We start from the raw sequence: 20,291 nt of genomic DNA, 5'->3' as shown, positions 1-20,291 counted from the left end.
TTGTGAATACCTCCTTTATATGTATTGCTATCATGGCTAGTGGTTAACTACTGTGACTGTGATGTATCGGGTCCTGAGTTCTAGCCTTGCAGAGGCTGTTTATTTTGCTGCTGGTCAGAACACGAGCTGTTGGGTACAGAGTGATTAAGGCACCTTAAAGCAGTTGTGGGCGGGTGTGTGCGGGTTTGCGTGGAGCTAAGCAATGCTAACCTCCGGTTACAGTTCCTTACACTCAGCCTCTACATTGCTTCACCAGTGTGGTACTCTCATACCGGCGGCCAAACAGGCTTAATCCCGCTTGCTCCCACCACTTGCAAATGCACTGCATTTGGTGTTTGCATCAGACACCCACACCCCTGGGTGGGGGTGAGGACTACAATAATACCTTGTGATGCCTATTAACATTGGCTTACATGCCTACAGTGGGGTGTTGTGACCATGTGTTCACAGGTGTTGTGTAGTGGGTCATGCAATGACAGATATGGTTATACCGTACTTAGCCATATAAACTGGACTGTGCTGTGGTGGGACCCATATCGAGAATGCCTGCCCATTAGGTGCAAGCATGCCAGTTGACTGTACAGAATCCGCGGCCTGTCCAGAGTTTGCTTCATACTATTAGTGTGCTCCTCTTACAATCTGCACCTGTCTGCAAATACCTGGGAACAGTCACCATTAAATACAAACAAGTAATTGGGTTTAGGACCCCACATCCTTCAGCCGAGTCATGCTAATGCATAACCTATTATTCTATCAGCTTTCTAAGGTTGTAAGTGGAATATGTGCTTTCTGTCCTTATTTGTTCGCCCAATGGTTTTTCTTCTGTCCAGTGGTTTTGCTCTTAGGGGTTGAGAGGTATGGGCGTAAGCTCTGCCCATTTTGGAACATTACTTACATCGCCGGGGCGATTCTAATACAACTGTGCTAGCAACACCTGCATGCCTAGGCCCATAAATGCATACCCATAGTTCCCCCACCTGCCACTCCTCTACAGCACTTATCCTTACTGTGGGTGCAAGTGGGGTCTAACCACACCACTACACACTGCCCACTCTCCATGTGTTAGGACCAATGTCATACGTTGTGTCGACCCATGGGTCATCAGGCTTGCACAACCTACTGGTCTTTGTACATATACAACCTGGTTGGATGAATCATTACAGGGACTGACTCCTATGATCATTAATTTTTGGGGTGTCCCACAAGGGACATTGATGTCCGTTTCAAGATTACACCTGGCAGGGCTCTCGCACTGGTAGTATCCTGCCTGTGGTCTGGGAAGCAGTGATGTGTTTACGTGTATCGTGTGTTTGTATGTTTCACCTATCTAGGTGGGGGTGGTTGATGCTACGTGTTACACGTTTGTTGATTGGACCCCTCACCCCATTTGCACGGCCTGTGAACATATGTAATTCATAACTGCTGTATCATATCCTAGCTATTTACATGTGTTTATTTACACACACACATATATATATATATCTACATATTATATACAGATATATCTGTATATGTATGCATACATGCATATATTTATATATTGCTGTCTATGTATATCTAACAACATATAGATATATACATATGCAGACACTCATGTGTGTATGTATATGTATTCCGACTCTGTATGTATACATTTGTACTATGGAGAGGGAGAGGTATATCTCCATTTAGCTGTGGGTAGATATACACACATTCCTCTACATATATACATCTACATCTGGTTATTCCGTTCTTTGCCATGTAGAATAGACTTTGCTGCAGTGGGACTCATAGTGGGTGTGGCTGCATGTTGGGCGATGCCTCTGCCCAATGAACACTTTTGCTCACATCCATGGGGCTGTCCGTATAGACCCACATCAGCCAACACCTGCACACCTAGACCCATAACTAGCTACCCACAGTTCCCCCACCCGCACCTCCTCTACAGCACCTATCCTTCCCCTGGGTGCAGGTCGGGTCTGAACACACCACTACACGCTGCCCATTCTCCACTTCATGGGACCCATGTCGTACGCTGTCTGACCCATGGGTCATCAGGCTTTCCCACCCTTGTATTCCGGGTATGTACCCATCCCAGCCAGAATGGTCGTCGTGTCACCTTCCTTTGGTTATATGTCAATTTTTGGGGCGTCCCGCAAGGGACACTCCTGTCTGTGTGCCAACATTAGATTTCACTGATGCACTCAGTACCCTCCCCCCCGGTTCTATCCTGCCTGTGGTCTGGGGAGCAGTGGACTATTTACATTGTGTGTGTGTATATTTCCTCTGTCCGGCGGGGGTGTGGGGGAGGTCATGCTACATGTTACATGTTTCTTGATTGGGTCCCTCACTTCCACTGGCATAGCCTGTGAACATAGGTCATTCTTGTGTGCTGTTTCCCATCATAGCTGTATACCTGTGTATATCTATGCACACACACACACACACATATATATATATATATATATATACACACACACATATATATATATGTATATACATATATATATATGTGTATACACACATATATATATATATATATATATATATATATATATATATATATATATATATATATATATATATATATATATATATATATATATATATATATATATATATATATAAGTCTTCAACATATATATATATATATATATATATATATATATATATATATATATGCAATATATATATATATCTGTAACCTCTGGTTAGTTTCTTACACTCAGCTTCTACTGTGCTTAATCTGTGTAGGCAATGCATACCCCCACACAACCACACTTAAACATGCTTACTGGTGCTTATATATGCTTATTACTGCTTATTTATGCTTAAACCACTACACTATTGCTGTGCTGTTTAATTTGCATACATACCCATATACCCATCGATCCTAGTTCCCCAAACACCCACCCCAACACTTCACTGACACAGCAGTCATCCATTCTCCAAATGGATACACGGTGTATCCACACCATTACACATTGACCACTCCCTACTCCTGTAGACCCATCCCATGGGTTGACTTCACTCCACGTATCCTCAGACATTCCAAACTTAGTCCACAAACAGTGGTGAAATGAGTGACCAATAGGACACTTCGCAATTTTTGTGTTGTCCCATCTGGGACACAACACATCTTTATTTAAAGATTAGACTCTACACTTCATTACTCCCGTTAACAAGACACTACAATAAATTAATAACTATGAGGTAACGCACACGTTACACATGAGAGCTAGTGATGTACGGGTTCGGCGACATGGCATTGCCGTAGCAGGCAGATCACAGGAATGATTCCACTATTTCATACTGAGAAAGTCCTCACAATTTATTTTTTGTTAACAGCACTGACTTCAGGCAAAGTACACACTTCTGCATTTTTGCAGATTCGCCCCTTCCCTCTTATGCACAACCTATTATTATATCTACTGCCGAGGTTTGTAGGGGCACTTTCATGTTATTTGTCTGCAAAATGAATGCATGTGTTACAGGGAATGTACTTCTACTTATACATGTATGCATATATACTTATAACGAACTCGCTAACCTCCACAAGGCGGTCCAGTTAGAACCAGGCCATCCAACCCTGACACGCCTGGATCCATAATTTCATGCCCATGGTTCCTCCACCCCACCAGAGTTCAACATACATGCAAACCATCCATTCTCCGGTTATCACAGCCATGACGCACCTCCACACATTGCCCTCTCCCCAGCGTTAGGGACCCTACATGTGTGTTGTCCCAACCCATGTATCATCAGGCTCTCCCACCATTTGGTCCTTGCACATACCTGCCCTTGCTTGTGCAATGGTAGGAAGTCCACACCGCCTAGCAATTTTTGGTAGTCCCACCAGGGACTACCCTGTGATGGTTTGTAAAGTAGACTTAGCAGATCGACAATGTTGCTCCCACTGGTAGTGTCCTGCCTGGGTGTGAGTAGCAGTGATTTGCTCACCCCACCCAGCTTGATATGACATACGCTGACAGCGCTATATAATACTGGGGTTGCTGTTGATTCCCTTCTCATTCTTTTTGTATGCTGTATTGTTACAACGTTCATTCTTCATAGATATATATATATATATATATATATGCATATTATATATCTGTACATACACATACATCTACATACTTATATACATTTCCTATGCTGTTGTATGACTGTGCTGGACAATATGCTTGTGATAACATCAGATTTATGTAAATCTGCCATGGCTTAGTGGTACATCACATTGGCTGTGGTGTGTAGGATCCTGGGTTTGCCTTTGCAGAGGCCATTTATTTTGTTGCTGCCAGAACAAGGGCCATTGGATACAGAGTGATTAAAGCACTTTTAAGCAGTTGTGTGCGTTTGCGCGATGGTAAGCTGTGCCATCTTCCAATTACAGTTTAACTTCAGTTAGCTTCTACTATGCTTAATGTGTGTGGGCACTGCTTAAACCCATGCAAACGCACTTAGACTTGCTTACTGGTACTTATATATGTTTACTACTGCTTATTTGTGCTTACACCTGCTTACTGGTGCCTTATTCATTATGACACTACCACTGATTGAATGACATTAAACATTTCATGCAGTACTCCAGTTCACATTTACATGTTATTATGTAGGTTATACAGCAAAAGGATGTATAAATATGTTCATATGCACATTCCACATGGAAAATGATATGTGCTATTGTGGGACTCTGACTGTGCATGCCTATTTGTTAGGCAGATGCTCTAACCACTACACTACTGACGTTAACGTTGATTCCACATGTTATTTTCTATTTGGATGATTTTGATGTGTAAGCTACGCTAAGCAGAGGCCATTGACGCGCAAACTCGCTGTGCTTCGCTTACACTTTCAATAATGAAGCAATACAAATGTAAAATAGGGATGGGTCTCAACATTCCCCTACATGCTTGTGTGTTTACTACTTGGATTTTATTTCAGTGTTCGTGGACACTCTTGTATGCTTAGCATACATTTCAGTATCTACGGACACTGAATTAATTGCTTACTATTAGAGGCAAGCTCTAATAGTAAGCATTGTAGGTTGTGCAACTGTGGGGGCATGTTTAGGCCTCCGTAGAGCACTTAATATGCCCCCTGCACTCGCACACGTTTCCTGTGCACGTCGAGGGTGCGGCAGTGCGCCCTCATAAATATTCACATGGTGCTGCTGCACCATCTGTAAGGAGGATGCTCGGCGCAAGGCTAAAACCGTCCTTGCACCGAGCTTCATGAATCCCGGGGAATGTCTGCAGCTAGAAATTCTTTTGATTGTTTCAAGACAGAAATAACTAACTAGGTTTAAAATGTAAAAGTGTTAATTGTTTTACGACTTCCAGTTTCAGGCAAGCTTCTAAGAGAGAAGTGTCAGCTTCGAAGAGATAAGTATTTTTTATAGAAACATGTTAAATTCTGTTGGTATCTGTTTAGCCTGGGAACTAGAGGTAGGTGTCACATAGTGATGTCATCTAGCTAAACTTGCAGTAACCTGTATTATTAATTTAACTGTCTCAGAGAGAAAGTCTGTGCATTTTGTATCTTGTCTTGAAACTGTAAACATTCATTCAGCACTTGCATTTCCCTGGCTCTGTAAGTAAGACTTTGGTACAGTGATTTCTCTTTGAAATAGATAGGAATATAGCAAGATTAGTCTAGATGTGTTCTGTATTTATATGGGACTATCCTACAATGCTGTTTTAAAATATTTCCTGTGATTCTGAACTCTGTTGTCACTGTATTGAGTTACTCATTATTAAATATATTTAAACCTTTTAATTGTGGCTGATTTGTTAGAGATATTTAAGCTCTTAGATACTTGCATATGTATTTGGTAACACTGTACCGGCCACTCTTGGACACACTTATTTGGATAATAGTAACACTGCACAGTAGAATTGATCACCCTTTGGGAAGGGCCTTAAAGTAGCTGATAAAGAGCTGGTTGATGGCAGTGCTAACTACTTTTTAGTCTGGGTAGAAGGGGGCATAGCCAGTGAATCTGTGCCAGCCTTCCCTAGGAGTGTCTGTGTGTTTGTATCAAATCTCAGTGTGTGTGTGTGTGGCAGCTACTTGGGCAGAGGCATGAAGCACTGGTTGAACAGAGAGGGTGCTGGAGGTTTTGGCTTGATCGCTCAGCTGAGATCTAAATCCTATAGCTGTGCCAGTGGGGAGTCTTATTGGGGATCTGGAGAAAGGGAGAGAAACCAGCCCCAGACTGACTGTGATCTCTGTGTGTGCGTAAGGGAAATTGTACTTTACTGCGTGTGTACTTATCCTCCCAATGTGCATGTCCCTCACTGGTGTTAGTGATAAGGATTGAGGCTCCCTGACTACTGGGCCAGTGCAGGGGCATCACATATTAAATGGTGACACTTGTGGGATATTGAATTCCTGTAGCTTGTGTACATTGATCATTGAAGGTATTTTTGCACTTTAAATCAGCTACGAAGTGAACATTCAGAGTTCATATTACAACCGTTTTCTTTTGTTAACTTAGTCAGGAAGAGCAGGCAAGCATGTCAGCACAGGAGTATGGCAAGCTGACAAGAAGCCAGTTGGCGGAGATGTGCTAGGCTAAAGAACCGGTGCATGGAAACCTGACTAAAGCAGACATGATTGCAGCTTTAGTCACAGCTGCATCAGAGAATAACAACCAGGATGATAATCAGATTGGCAGTGGAGATGTACAACTCTCAGAAAATAGACAATTCAACCTTCCACATAGGACTTAAAAATTCATCTGGAGTTAGAGACTTGAGTTGGAGAACAAGCATTTGGAAATGGAAGCAACAGAGAAACAGACATCTGGAAGCCAAGGAGAAGGAGAGGCTGAGGTAATATGAAAAGGAGATTATGACTCTTCGCCAGAGTCATGGAGGTAATGGGGAAGGGAGTAACCAAACCCTAAAAGCAACAAAGGTCAGTAAATTTCTTCCACAATTCACAGAGGGGGATAATTTTGATAGTTTCTTTCATACGTTTGAGAGGGCATGTAAACAGTATAATGTTGACCAAGGGTTCAGTGTATGGTTCCTGACCCCCTTACTCCATGGTAAAGCTGCAAATGCTCTGTCCAAACTGCCTGATAATGACTAAGTTATAATGTTGTAAAGAATTGTTTGCTAGAATTTTTTAAGTTAACACCTGAAGCTTATAGAAAAATGTTTTGTGAGCATAGATGCAAGGCAAATGAAAGTGTGTGTGAATATGTTGCTGAACTAAGCACTTATTTTCATTGGTGGATGAGTGGATGTCAGATCACCACTTTTGAAGGGCTGGCAGGCCTTTTGGTGAGGGAACAAGCCCTTAGCACTTTGCCTAAGGACATGATGGTCTGGTTAGCTGATAGACAATACCTTACTGTAGATGAGTTGGGGAAGAAGGGAGACCTATACCTAGCAAGCAAGGCATCACTTGACAGGAAAAGGACAGCCAGTGCTACTCATGGGTCTAAGGGAAATCATGGTGGGCAGCCCAGACTGCCCCAAAAGAATCTGTTAGTAGCAAGGGAAGTCACTAGTCCAGACATATCCAGGACCTAGGGTTAAATGTTTTAAATGCAACCAATGGGGCCATGTAGCATACAGATGTCCACGGAGACAAGGTGGGGAACAAAAGGAGGACAGCCAGTAAGTGGGAATGACCAAATGCCAAAAGTAGGATGTCTTGAGACAACAAAGGTACCAAACTACCATCCTGCAGCTGTTCGGATAGGATTTTGATAATGCAGTGCCATGTGTTCATGCAGTTACATGCAGTCAGGCTTGGAGACAAGCATGTGGGTCTAGTAGCCTGAGGGAGACCCAGACAGACTGAATACTTGCAGCCAGGACTGGTGAGGGGGGTTACTTCAGGGAAGGAACTACCTTGTAGCAGTGAGACTGAAGATTAGACACGACTACTTGTTGGTAATGATGTTCCCTTAGACAGAGTGACTGCAAGGGGAGAGGCGAGTAGTAGTACCTAGGCTGACAGTGAGGCACCGCTGTCAGAGGATGCCAGACTTCCTGTGGAAGGGGAGCTGGGATGGGTTACAAAGAGAGTTGAGATAGGCTCAGCTCTCAAACCCTAGTGAGTCACCTGATTCTCAAGGGAAGGAGGAATTTGTATACTGGGACAAAGGATTACTGTATACAGTGTGAACCCCCTGAGGGAGGGCTAGAGGGTGAGAAAATACAGCAGTTGGTAGTGCCCAGAGCCTACCATCTTAGCACTTCTAGACATAGCCCATGACATTCCCTTTGCAGGTCATATGGGCATAAAATGTACAAAGAGACGTATTATGCAGTTCTATTGGCCTGAGATTTCCAGAGATGTAACAGGGTACTGCAGGACCTGCGAACAGTGCCAAAAGGTAGGCAAGGCAGGAGACAAGGTGAAAGCTCCTTTGATGCCTTTGCCTGTGATTGAGGAGCCATTACAGAGGGTAGCTATGGATATTGTGGGGCCTCTGAATACCCCAAGTTCCACAGGAAAAAGGTACATCCTAGTGGTAGCAGATTATGCTACCAGATACCCTGAAGCAGTGGCTCTGTCCTCCATTGAGGCAGAAAAGGTAGCAAATGCTTTTCAGCAGGGTAGGTTTCCCAAAAGAGATACTGACATTTGTGCTAATTCCATGTCAGACCTGCTGACTTGTCTGTGGAAGTACTGTGGGGTGAAGCACCTAAAGACTACCCCCTAACATCCCCAGACTAACTCAATGGTCTTCTTGAGAGGTTAAACTCTACACTCAAGACCATGTTACGGGCATTTGCAGACCAGTTTAAGAGGGAGTGGGACAAATATTTGCCCCATGTTTGCTTACAGAGAGGTGCCCCGGGAATCCACAGGTTTTTAATCCTTTGAGTTGCTGTATGGGCATAGGGTAAGGGGACCTCTAGATTTAATTTGAGCTCAGTGGGAAGGTGTGAATCCCACAAGGAGTCTGTTGTGGCACAAGTCCTAAACTTCGGGCCAAGGCTCAGGGAACTCATGGGCTTGGCCCAGGAAAACCTGGCAGAAACCAAACAGCAGAAAAAGGTCTGGTATGACAAGAATGCTTGAGCTAGAGAGTATGCTGTAGGGTAGCAGTTAATGGTTCTCAGTCCTGTCAGATACAAGCTGCAGGCAGCTTGGGAGGGACCCTACAAGGTGGTAAGTAACGTCAGTGATGTTAACTACATGGTAGAACTGCTAAGCAGGAGCCAGGGGCACAAATTGTACCATGTTAACATTATGAAACCTTACCATGATAGGAAGGCCCTTGTGCTGAGAATTTGCAGTGGATTGCAGGAAGTGTCTGAGAGGGATCTGGTGACTGATCTCAGTAAGCCTCGGACTGACACCTCAGTGAAAGGGGTAGCAATGTCTCAGTAGCTATCTTCCACCCAGGTTCGAAAAATCCAAGCAGTATTACAGGAGTTTGGGGACATATTCACTGGGAAACCAGGGTGCACCATGTGGATACAGGACCTCAAAGGCTTATTAAGCAGGCCCCTTACAGAGTGCCTAAGAGAGTCAAACAGACTCTGATGGAGGAGATAAAGAAAATGTTGAAACTAGGGGTAATTCAGGAGTTCAGCAGTCCCTGGGCCTCCCCAGTGGTGCTGGTACCAAAGAAGGATGGCAGCACCAGTTTCTGTGTAGACTACCAGAAATTGAATGGTCACACAGAGTCAGATGCTTAAGCCATGCCTAGGACAGATGAAGCCTTAGAGCGGCTTGGTGGGGCCAAGTATCTTACCATAATTGATCTTACCAAGGGTTACTGGCAGGTGCCCTTAACTCCCAGTGCTACAGAGATGTCAGACTTTGTGACTTCTTTTGGCTTGTATGAGTTCACAAAGATGCCCTTTGGGATGCAAAATGCCCCAGCAACTTTCTAGAGGCTGGTACATCATATCCTAGCAGGAGCAGGAGATTTTGCCCTTGCTTACCCAGATAATATTGCCATCTACAGTCATTTCTGGCATGAGCACCTTCAGCATGTCAGGAAGGTGCTGGCAAGACTACAGAGGGCAGGATTGGCCATTTAGCCCAGCAAATGTCAGGTAGGTATGGCAGAGGTCTCCTACCCAGGACATGGAGTAGGGAGGGGTAAGATCAGACCAGAACCGCCCAAAGTGGAAGCCATTCAAGCATGGCCTACACCTGTTGCCAAAATGCAGGTGAGAGCATTTTTAGGGACAGAAGGGTACTATAGAAAGTTTGCCCCCAATTATAGTACCAAAGTTGCTCCTCTCACAAACCTGACAAGGAAAAACAGGCCAGATAAGGTAGTGTGGACCCCAGCATGTGAGCAGGCATTCCAGAAGCTTAAAGAAGCTTTGAGAGGGACCCCCTGTGTTAGCCAGTCCAAATTACAGCAAAGAATTTGTTGTGCAGGTGGATGCTTCAAACCATGGGGTGGGGGCTGTACATAGCCAGACTTCTTCAGAGGGAGAAGAGCACTCTGTGGTTTACCTGAGTCGTAGGCTCCAACCCAGGGAGGAATGCTATGCAGCTGTAGAAAAGGAATGTCCAGCCATAGTGTGCACACTCCAGAAACTTCAACCTTCTCTGTATGGAAGGAAATTCACTGTAATTACAGATCACAATCCCCTAACATACTTACATTGAGCCAGCCAGCAACATGCCAAGTTGCTAAGGTGGAGCCTAGGGTTGCAAGCATATATGAAAGTGCAGCACCCCAGTGGGATTAGCAATGCCAACACAGATGGGCTCTCAAAACAGGGAATGGGGCAAGGTATTCCCAGACATGGTCAGTTCTCTCAAGCAACATTTCTCAAGGGCCAGTTAAAAAACTAGCTTGAGTTCTCATGGGGGGGAATGTGAAGTTGCCAGCCCAGCTAGCTAGAATTTTGTAAATTCTATGTCACTGTAAATATTAATATGATCCATAGACTTGCCTACAAATGTAAGTACTCTGTATGTTATGTGCTGAGCTTCAAAAATTTAACTACAGTGCACCCTGCTGGAAGAGAGCAGAAATGTAAATGGACTATATGCCTGTGCAAATGTACATTTTCATAGTAGAAATTTGGACATGCAGAGTTAACTTGCAAACTCTGAGAACATAAGTAGAGGTTTACAAACTGAGCTTACCATAGCTAGAAGACAGAATGTCTGCAGCTAGAAATTCTTTATATTGTTTGAAGACAGAAATAATTACTAGGTTTAAAATGTAAAAGTGTTAATTGTTTTACAACATCCAGTTACAGGAAAGCTTCTAAGAGATAAGTGTCAGCTTCTAAGAGATAAGCACTTTACATACAGACATGTTAAATTCTGTTGGCATCTGTTTAGCCTGCGAACTAGAGGCAGGTGTCAAATAGTGATGTCATCTAGCTAATGATGTGCATTATTAATTTAAGAACCATCTCGGAGAGAAAGTCTATGGATGTTGTATCTTGTCTTGGAATTGTAAACACCCATTCAGCACTTGCATTTGCCTGGCTCTAAGACTTGGGTACAGTGATTTCTCTTAGAAATAGATAGGAATATAGTAAGATTAGTCTAGCTGTTTTCTGTAGTTATGTGAGACTGCCCTGCAATGTTGTTTTAAAATAATTCCTGTGATTCTGAACTCTGTTGTCACTGTATTGAGTTACTGAGTATTGTCTTGTTCTATCATTTATTATTAAATACATTTAAGCCTTTTAACTGTGGCTGGTTTGTTAAAGATATTCAAGTTCTTACAGTACTTGCATATGTATTTGGTAACACTGTACCGGCCACTCGAACAGCCTTCAAATCTTGGACATACTTACCATATGGATAATAGTAACATCACACAGTAGAACTGGTCGCCCTTTGGGAAGGGCCTTATAGTAGCTGATAAGAGCTGGGTGGTGGCAGTGCTAACTACCTTTTAGTCTGGGGAGAAGAGGGCATAGCTAGTGAATCTGTGACAGCCTTCCCCAGGAATGTCTGTATATAGATCAAATCTCAAAGTGTGTGTATGTCGGCTACTTGGGAAGGGAACACAAAGCACTAGCTGGACAGAGGGTGCTGGAGGTTTTAGCTTGTCAGCTCGGCTGAGATCTCAACCATATAGCTGTGCTATGGGGGGGGGGGGTCTTAATGGGGATCTGGAGAAAGGGGAGAAACCAGACCAACTGATCTCTTGTGTGCTCTTAAGGGAACCTATACTTTACCATGTGTGTACTTGTCATCCTCCCAAAGTGCACGTCCCTCATTGGTGTTAGTGGCGAGAATTCAGGCTCCTTGATTACTGGGCCAGTGTAGGGGCATCACAGCCATGACATGTTAATCAAGAAAAACCTATTACTTGATATCAGCAGAGAAGAGCTGAACAGTAAACCCACTAAAGACACTGTATTTCAAGTCCAGTTCAGGTTTCATTTAACTTTGGCATCTCTGCAACAGTTGCTTAAATTAAAATATGAATACCTTAGTTTTTCTTTCACTTGCTGATAATGCTAGCTCGGTGATGCAGGGTAGAAAGGTGTCAAGATATATAACAGGTTTCATATCAGCAAATGGTACAGCAAAACTCAGCCTCTTCTCTGTGTCCCAAGATACAAACTTCTTCATCATTTCTTCCGCAGAAGCCACTATAAATTTGAAATAAATAATCATCACATTCTGAAGAACAACATATTTCTATGTTGTAAGCACTCTTCATTTGTCATACTAGGGCAAACTTTAGGCAAAGCTGACTTTGCTCATGATAATCATTACCTACATCATCAGATCAGTAGTACTAACCTGTGACTAAACTCCTATTTATCTGTCCACCAAGAGATCCCAGTATCCGCACAACCCTGCATCTCACAGCTGCCATAGTTGAATCTTCTTTCTAGAGTGAAACAAAAACAAGCTGTTAAGAGATTAATATTCACTTAACTTCTGCACTACTGCAAAGCCAAACAAAGGCAAATAATTCCATTAATGAATCCCCACCAGTCCCCATTGTAGAAACAGCACGCTGGCCTTCAGTGACAAGAACCTAGATTCATTAGTGGATACAGACAGCTGGAATTGGAGCAGTCAGAGATAAGAATATTGCACAAACTCTGTTAAGTCAACCTGGACAGGGAGATGTATGTAGGTTGCTGCTGTGATTGGCTACATCAAAGAAACGAACAAGGAAACCACCTGTAAATGTGTGTATAACAATACTATCATTTACTGAAGATAGTATAAAGGACAAGGTAGGGACAGAAACAAATTAAAAAAGTTAAACTACATAGTTGTGCTACTAATAACATTTTTTATTCCAAAGAAGGTGCTAATGGGAATAGCAAATGACGTGAGTGTGAGTGTCTCTCTATATTATATATTCGAAATTTCAAAACTGCAAACCTCATATGTTTGACAACATATGAGCGAAGTATGAAACATCGAAAATATAATAAGTTAAAAAAAAAAAACTTACCTCAATGCTCTGAACAGGGAGGCAAGCCCCCTGCACCCCTCACACCCCCGCTACTTAAATATACCAATTCAGAGATCTCACTTCAGTGCAGAAAAGGGAAATTTTCCCATTCTGCGCCATACGGAGTCATTGCTTTTCACCTTCAAACTTTTTAAACTTCAACCATATGGTGTCGACCATATGACATTTGAACTTTAAAAAGTTTGAGTAATTAATAGGTACCGGGGGGGGGTACATATCCACATAGGCCAAATTCAGTAACCGGATTTGAGAGCTATGATACCCCAGGTGACCCAGGTTCAGTTAGCAACTTCGATGCAAGTGTCCACTGCTGCCTTAACCAGCCTGGGTAGGACCACTATGGCTAGGCACACAAAGGGTGACACCTAGCAAGAGCACTAGGTCTTACCCAATGTGTTCTGAGCCAGCCAATCCCAAGCTGTCATGTGGAGTCAACACTGGGAAACAGAGGAACATGGCATGAAGAGGCATGTTTTGACTCACAAGACAGTGAATGTGGACTCGGAGGAGCTGCTATAGAGGGAAGGGGTGCTGCTATAGTGACAGGGAAGGTCACAGTTCAGAACTTGCCAGCTGGACCATTACCTACCATCCAACTCTCACTGAGGAACAGAGGGATGATTGGGAATCACAAGCAGGAAAGAATGAATGGGTTGCAGGGCTCTCACCGTGCCTGGAAATGCCTGGCTCCTATCCCTCCACACCTCAGAATAAATAAGCAGACAGGGTAAAGGTAGCGGAGACATCAGGCAAGGTCCTGGGGGTGGAGACAAAAAAAAAAAAAAAGTTGTGAGCTACAGTCAATAGAACCTCTTCATTAAAAATATACAAATTCTAAATAATGTAGCAGGAAAACATACTGTTGTTTAAAAAGGAGAAAAAAGGTAACTGCATGATTTGTTGAGACTTGTAATACTAAGTCCTAGAATGTGCAGAATGAACGACCAAAAATCCAGACTTACATATACTAACTCCAGGACTGCCATTTCTTGAAATATTCCCTTTTCTCTGGGGGTATGACAAACTCAGAGTTAGTATACACAAGGTCAGGAGGGGCTCACACTTCCTCTCCCCACCACAAAAAAAAAAAAAAAAGGAAAAAAAAAGGAAAAAAAGGTAAAGTGATGTTTGATATCTCTTCAGCTGCATTTTTAGTCTTTTTTTAACTTTCCAGGATCTGCATTGAGTCCCAATATTTCAAAAGCAAAACAAAAATATACATTTACTGTGCCAAATATTTTATAGATAAATGTTTAAAATATTTCATGATTAAGGTTAGAAATACTTTTAAAATGCTACAGAGCCACTACACACAGTCAAGATGTATCATACAGCTTGACAGATACAGAATGCAAATCTCTAACCACGACATCTTTTGTGTAAGGTAAACAAAGAATCCAAAAAATCAGATGTTCAAATTCACTGGGTACTACTACCACACAACTCCACAGAAATGTTTATTCAAAGTCAGAACCCAGTAACACATCAGAATATGCTTTTAAGAAACTATATCCAATCTAAGATTAAAAATTAATTAGAAGTTATGTACTTACTATAACGTTCCATCTGAGTAGGTGGATTCATTTGTCTGCAACCTGTGGGTATGGATCCGATATCGGATCTGAACCGGCATGGTTTATCCAGCTATGGATCCGAGCTCCTAGCTCCTCCCCTCACCCATAATGCCCTGCTCTCCCTACATGACCTCAGATCGAGTTTGCCCTGTACCAAATACCCTAAACAAAGGGTAACGCATTCTATGCAGGAAACTGACAAGGCCAGGGGGATAGGAGGGCGGGATGGTTGCAGACAAATGAATCCACCTACTCAGATGGAACGTTATGGTAAGTACATAACTTCTAAATCTGAAGTAGGAGAATTCATTTGTCATTAACCTGTGGGACAGAGTCCCCAGCTACCAGAGTCTTGGGCGGCCATCATGGAAGGATATTCCGGAGCACCGCGGAGCCAAAGGATGCTCTAACTCTAGATGTGATATCCAGCTTGTAATGAGAAATAAAGGTATGAGATGAAGCCCAAGTGGCTGCTGAACAAATATCATCCAGAGGAACCCTAGACTTAAAGGCCGCTGAGGTAGAAACTGACCGGGTCGAATGGGCATGGACTCCTTCCGGTGCGGACCTCCCAGAAGCTTGGTAAGCTAATAGAATACACTATGAAATCCAGCATGACAAGGAGACTTTGGAAATTGGTTTCCCCAGATTAAATTTGGCAAATGAAATGAACAATTGGTCGGATTGCCTATGACCAGCTGTCCTGTTGAGATAAAAATGAAGCTGCCTATGAACATCCAAGGAATGCAGCTTGTATTCACCCTTGTTCTGATATTTAGGGAAGAAAACAGGGAGGTTGATGGACTGATTAATATTCGCTTCTGAAGCTACCTTAGGAAGAAAAGAGGGATTAAGTCCTGAGGCACACTCGGTCCGGATGGAAGACCAAGTAAGGCGGTTTCATGGACAGAGCTTGAAGTTCAGAAACTCTCCTAGCTAAAGTAATGGCTACTAAAAATGCAGTCTTAAGAGACAAGAATTTTAGATCTAATGTGGCCGCAGGCTCGAAGGGGGGAGCGGTCAAGGCCTGAAGAACTAAAGGAAGATCCCACAGTGGAACCGTCTCCTTGACAGGGGGTCTAAGCAGAAAGGTACCTTTTAGGAAGATTTTACATAACTTGGCGGACATAAGAGGCCCAGAGTCATGACCAACATGGTAGTGAGAAATGGCCGCCAGCTGAACTTTGACCGTGGAACTATTGGCGCCATCATTAAAGAGAGTAGTAAGGAAGTCTAGAACCAAAGGCAGGGGAACCGTGAAGGGATCCAGACCTTGCCGCTCTGCCCAAATGGAGAAGCGCTTCCATTTACTGCGGTAAACTTTTCTGGTAGAAGGTTTATGAGCCGCTACCAGAATGGCCTTAACTGGGGACGAGATACCAGGAGTCCTGATTAGGAGTGGAACTGGAGCAGCCAAGCAGTCAGCTTCAAGTTGTCCAGGTTTGGAATTGGTAGGTTTGACGGGTGTGAAATCAGATCCGGAATGGGATCTAGAATCCAAGGTGGATTCACTGAATGAGACCTCAGGTAAGGGAACCAGATCTGTCGAGGCCAGAATGGGGCTATGAGGATCATCCTGCTCCCCAACCGGGAGGCTTTCTGGAGTACCTGGAGCATCAGAGGCAGAGGGGGGTATGCATAAAGAAGTCCGGGAGGCCAAGCATGCACCAGAGCGTCTCTGGAGAAATCCCCTGGAGGTGGGATTAGAGCGAAAAAACTGTCGCACTTGGTGTTTAAGGGAGAAGCAAAGAGATGGCAACACGGAGTCCCCCATTGTGCGAAGATACGTTTCGCTACTTGAGCATTGAGAGACCACTCTCGTATGGGGAGAGAATGGTGCGACTGAGTTTGTCCACAAGGATGTTGGATCGACCCGGAATATGCGTTGCGATGAGAAAGCGGTTGGAGGCGATCGCCCATTCCCACACTCTCATGGCTTCTCGACATAAGGGGTAAGACCTGGGTCCCCCCTGTTTGTTGATGTACCAAACCACCGACATGTTGTCTGATTGAATCGCAATTGTTCCCAGGGGAAGAAAGGCTTGGAGTGCTTGCAACGCCAAGAGCACCGCTCTCATCTCCAGAACATTGATATGCAGGGAGGTCTCTGAATCGTTCCACGTGCCTTGGACCGTCCAGCCTGCAAAGTGCCCCCCCCCCGAGGCGGGAGGCATCCGTGGTCACTGTGGCAAGAGGGGGAGATGCACAAAAGGGGCGGCCTCCTTGGAGATCCGGGGAGTGGAGCCACCACAAGAGAGACCGCTTGCAAGCCTTGCTGATTGCAATGGGATGATGCAGGGGGAGAGAAAGATATGACCATTGTACTTGAAGCGTCCACTGAAGTACCCGCATGTTCAAGCGGGCGAGTGGAAGAAGAGAAATCGCTGCCGCCATAGAGCCTAGTGCCCTCAGGACCAATTCCGCTGGAACCGAGCTTGAGTGGAGGACGGGCCCGCACCTGGAGTTGCAGATTCCGAATTCTGTCGGTTGTGAGAAAGGCCCTTGAATTTTTCGTGTCTAATCTGGCTCCTATGAATTCTATTAACTGAGTAGGGGCCAGGTTGGACTTTCCCAAGTTTATCGTGATGCCTAGCCGGGGAGCTAGGCGAAGAAAGGAATCTCTTGCCAAGGAAAGTAGATGCCTTGTTGGGGCGGTGAGAAGCCAGTCGTCCAGATAAGGAAAGACCTGCACCCCCTGAAGCCTCAGGTGGGCCGCAACCACTGCTAATACTTTGGTGAACACCCTGGGGGCTGTGGTGAGACCAAAGGGAAGGACCCTGAACTGGTAGTGACTGGCTCCCAGCCGGAAGCGAAGAAACCTCCTGGATTGTCTGTCCATTAGTACGTGGTAGTACGCATCCTTGAGGTCTATGGAGCACATCCAGTGATTTTCTCCCAGAAGGGGGAGGATGGATTGTAAAGTGACCATTTGGAACTTCTCCTTGGGAACTGCCAGGTTTAATAGGGACAGGTCCAGAATGGGTCTTAGGTCCCCCATCTTTTTTGGCACTAAAAAGGACCTGGAGTAGAACCCTGATCCGAGCTGGTCTGGGAGGACGGGCTGGATGGCTCTTTTCCTCAGCAGATAGCCAATTTCTGCTGAGGCTGCCTCCCTCTGATCGGGTGGAACTTTGGGGAGGGATTTTAGTTTTGGGACGTGAAGAAATGGGATTTTGTATCCTCTGGATATAATTCGGAGGACCCAGCGGTCTGATGTTATGGACTCCCATGCCGCTAGGTGCTCCGAAAAATGTCCCCCGACTGCCTCCAGAGTGGAGCAGTCGGGCAACCCCTCAGGGTTGCTGCGTGGGCCGTTCAGAGAAAGGTTCTCTGGACCCAAAATTCCTGGGAGCCCCTCTGCCCCTAGGGTGGCGTCTTCCCTGCCCTCCTCTGCCACGGAAGGACTGGTTGTCTGGAGCAGGTTGGGATTGCGGTGACTTCCGGAACCACATCTTCTTCTGGCCCTTTTGGTTCCTAGAGTAGGACCTCTGGGGCACCGAGAAGCGGACTCCGACGGCAGACAGCATCTTCCCGTCCTTCTCACTCTGGACCAAGGTGTTGCGAACAGTCTTGCCAAAAAGGGCAGAACCATCAAAAGGGGCGTTCGTGAATGACGCCTTGAAGGGCTCCGTGAAATCGCAATGGTGGAGCCAGGCCTGGCGTCTCGTGACTAGGCCCACTCCTGCAGCTCTAGCGGCTCCCTCTGTAGCATGGGAAAGCAACCGCATAGAGGTATTGGTCACGGAACGGAGAGTGGCCATACGGGTGGAGTGCAAAAGTTTGTCCACCTCCGACATGGACTCTGGGGGGGATGCAGCGTATTCTTTGATAAGATCGCGCTGTATCCTAATGACATGTGCCAGGTAGTTGAGCGCCCTCACTGAGAAGGTCGCTGAACTAAACATACGCTTCCCCAAGCGGTCCATCATCCGAGACTCCTTGCTCGGAGGATGGACTGAGGGACTCTCTTGAGCGAGTTCCCTCTTGGTGGCTGCTGCCATCAACATGGCATCTACCGGGGGTCCCTTACTCCAATGGGCACGGTCAGCAGGGGGGCTGAGAATCCTGTCCGGCCTCTTGGGGATTGGCTCCACAGTGTCCAGTTCCTTCCACGCCCTGGTGGTAATGAGGTCCACCAGGGGGTCGGCAGGAGGGGACACCCAAGAGGTAGACGGGCCTGCTTCAAATGCCTCCAAGAACACGGACTCGTCCGAGGAAGACTTTGGGGCAGACCACCCACCTCTTATACAAAGCATTTCCATGATGTCTCCAAAGGAGACATCCTCAGGGGGTGATCTTGGGGATCCTTCCCCTTCCTTCAAGTCCGTGTTTTCAGTCAAAGACTCGGGGGAGTCTATGTGCCTCCTCTTACACGTGTGCTTGCGAGGTGCTTCCTCAGGGGGGGCTGTCAGAGGAGCCCTCGCAAGCTGTGTCTAGTTCCAAAGGAACTGCTTGGGGCAGTGAAGTGGGCTGTCCCAGTGGCCGGGTGACGGAAGCCTGACCCAGAGCAGATGGAGTGCGGGACGGAGCCGAAGCAAGGGCCGGGGGTCCGGATGTCCTCAACAGAGCCCTCTCCACTACATCAAAAGCCGAAGGGGAGCCGGCCTCGACCAAAGGATCTGACAGTTGGCTTCCCCTCGGATCCGAGGAGTGGATCGGAGCCGGCGCCGGGCCCCTCGGATCCGAGGGACCAGTGCGCTCCGAAACGGACAGCGCCGAAGGCACACTGAGTCCCTCGGATCCGAAGCCCGGACCAAGACTCCGAGAGGTCGGATCCGACACACTCGAAGGCAGGGTCGGATCCGAAGTACCTAGTACTGTCTGCGCCGACCCACCCCCGGCTCCGAGCCCGGGTAGCGGGTCAGAGAAGGAGCTATGGGCTTGAAAAAAGGGGTCGAGCTCCCCCCCAGGGGGGGGGGGAGGCAGGAGCACTCCCATCTGCATCTGGGCCTGGATGAACCTTCGCATCATCCGGTCCAGATCAGCTTCAGTGAGACTATAGGTCGATCTCGATGAGGCTACTGAGGTAGGCCTTGAGTACCGCCTCGATAGCCTCGAAGGAGATCGGGTCTCCTCCTCCTCAGGCCCCGGTGAAAAAGAAGAGGACCGGAGCCAAGGAGGAGGAGATCCAGCAGCCAGAGAAGCCGGAGAAGAAGCCAGCTTAGCCGGCGGGGCCGAGACGGAGGTCTCGGCCCGCCGCTTGCGGTGCTTCTCTCTCTGGTCCTTCTTCCTGGCTTCCCTCTCCTCTGAACCCATAGAGGGAGTTTGAATCCCGGGAGGAGGAGGGGGAGCAGGCACAGCAGGAACCACCGGAGCGGTAACTACCAACGGTG

The 20,291-nt window shown here is 45.8% G+C and overlaps 1 protein-coding gene across 1 annotated transcript in view; it reads right to left on the bottom strand.

Moving 5' to 3' along the window:
• Positions 1-20,291, bottom strand: part of PRKDC (protein kinase, DNA-activated, catalytic subunit) — a 4,917,417-nt gene that overhangs the window by 2,882,897 nt on the left and 2,014,229 nt on the right. The window contains exons 18-19 of the mRNA XM_044065724.1: positions 12,694-12,784; positions 12,376-12,539 (exon numbers count right to left, since the gene is read on the bottom strand). Of these exons, the coding sequence (XP_043921659.1) occupies positions 12,376-12,539; positions 12,694-12,784 (255 nt within the window). The remainder of the gene's footprint in view (positions 1-12,375; positions 12,540-12,693; positions 12,785-20,291) is intronic.

The sequence above is a fragment of the Protopterus annectens genome, chromosome 3.part0 (genome assembly GCF_019279795.1).
Source record: "Protopterus annectens isolate FY-2018-M chromosome 3.part0, PAN1.0, whole genome shotgun sequence".
Classification (NCBI taxonomy): domain Eukaryota; kingdom Metazoa; phylum Chordata; order Ceratodontiformes; family Protopteridae; genus Protopterus; species Protopterus annectens.
Note: the sequence above shows the minus strand (reverse complement) of the source record. Positions and strands in the feature narration are given on the sequence as shown.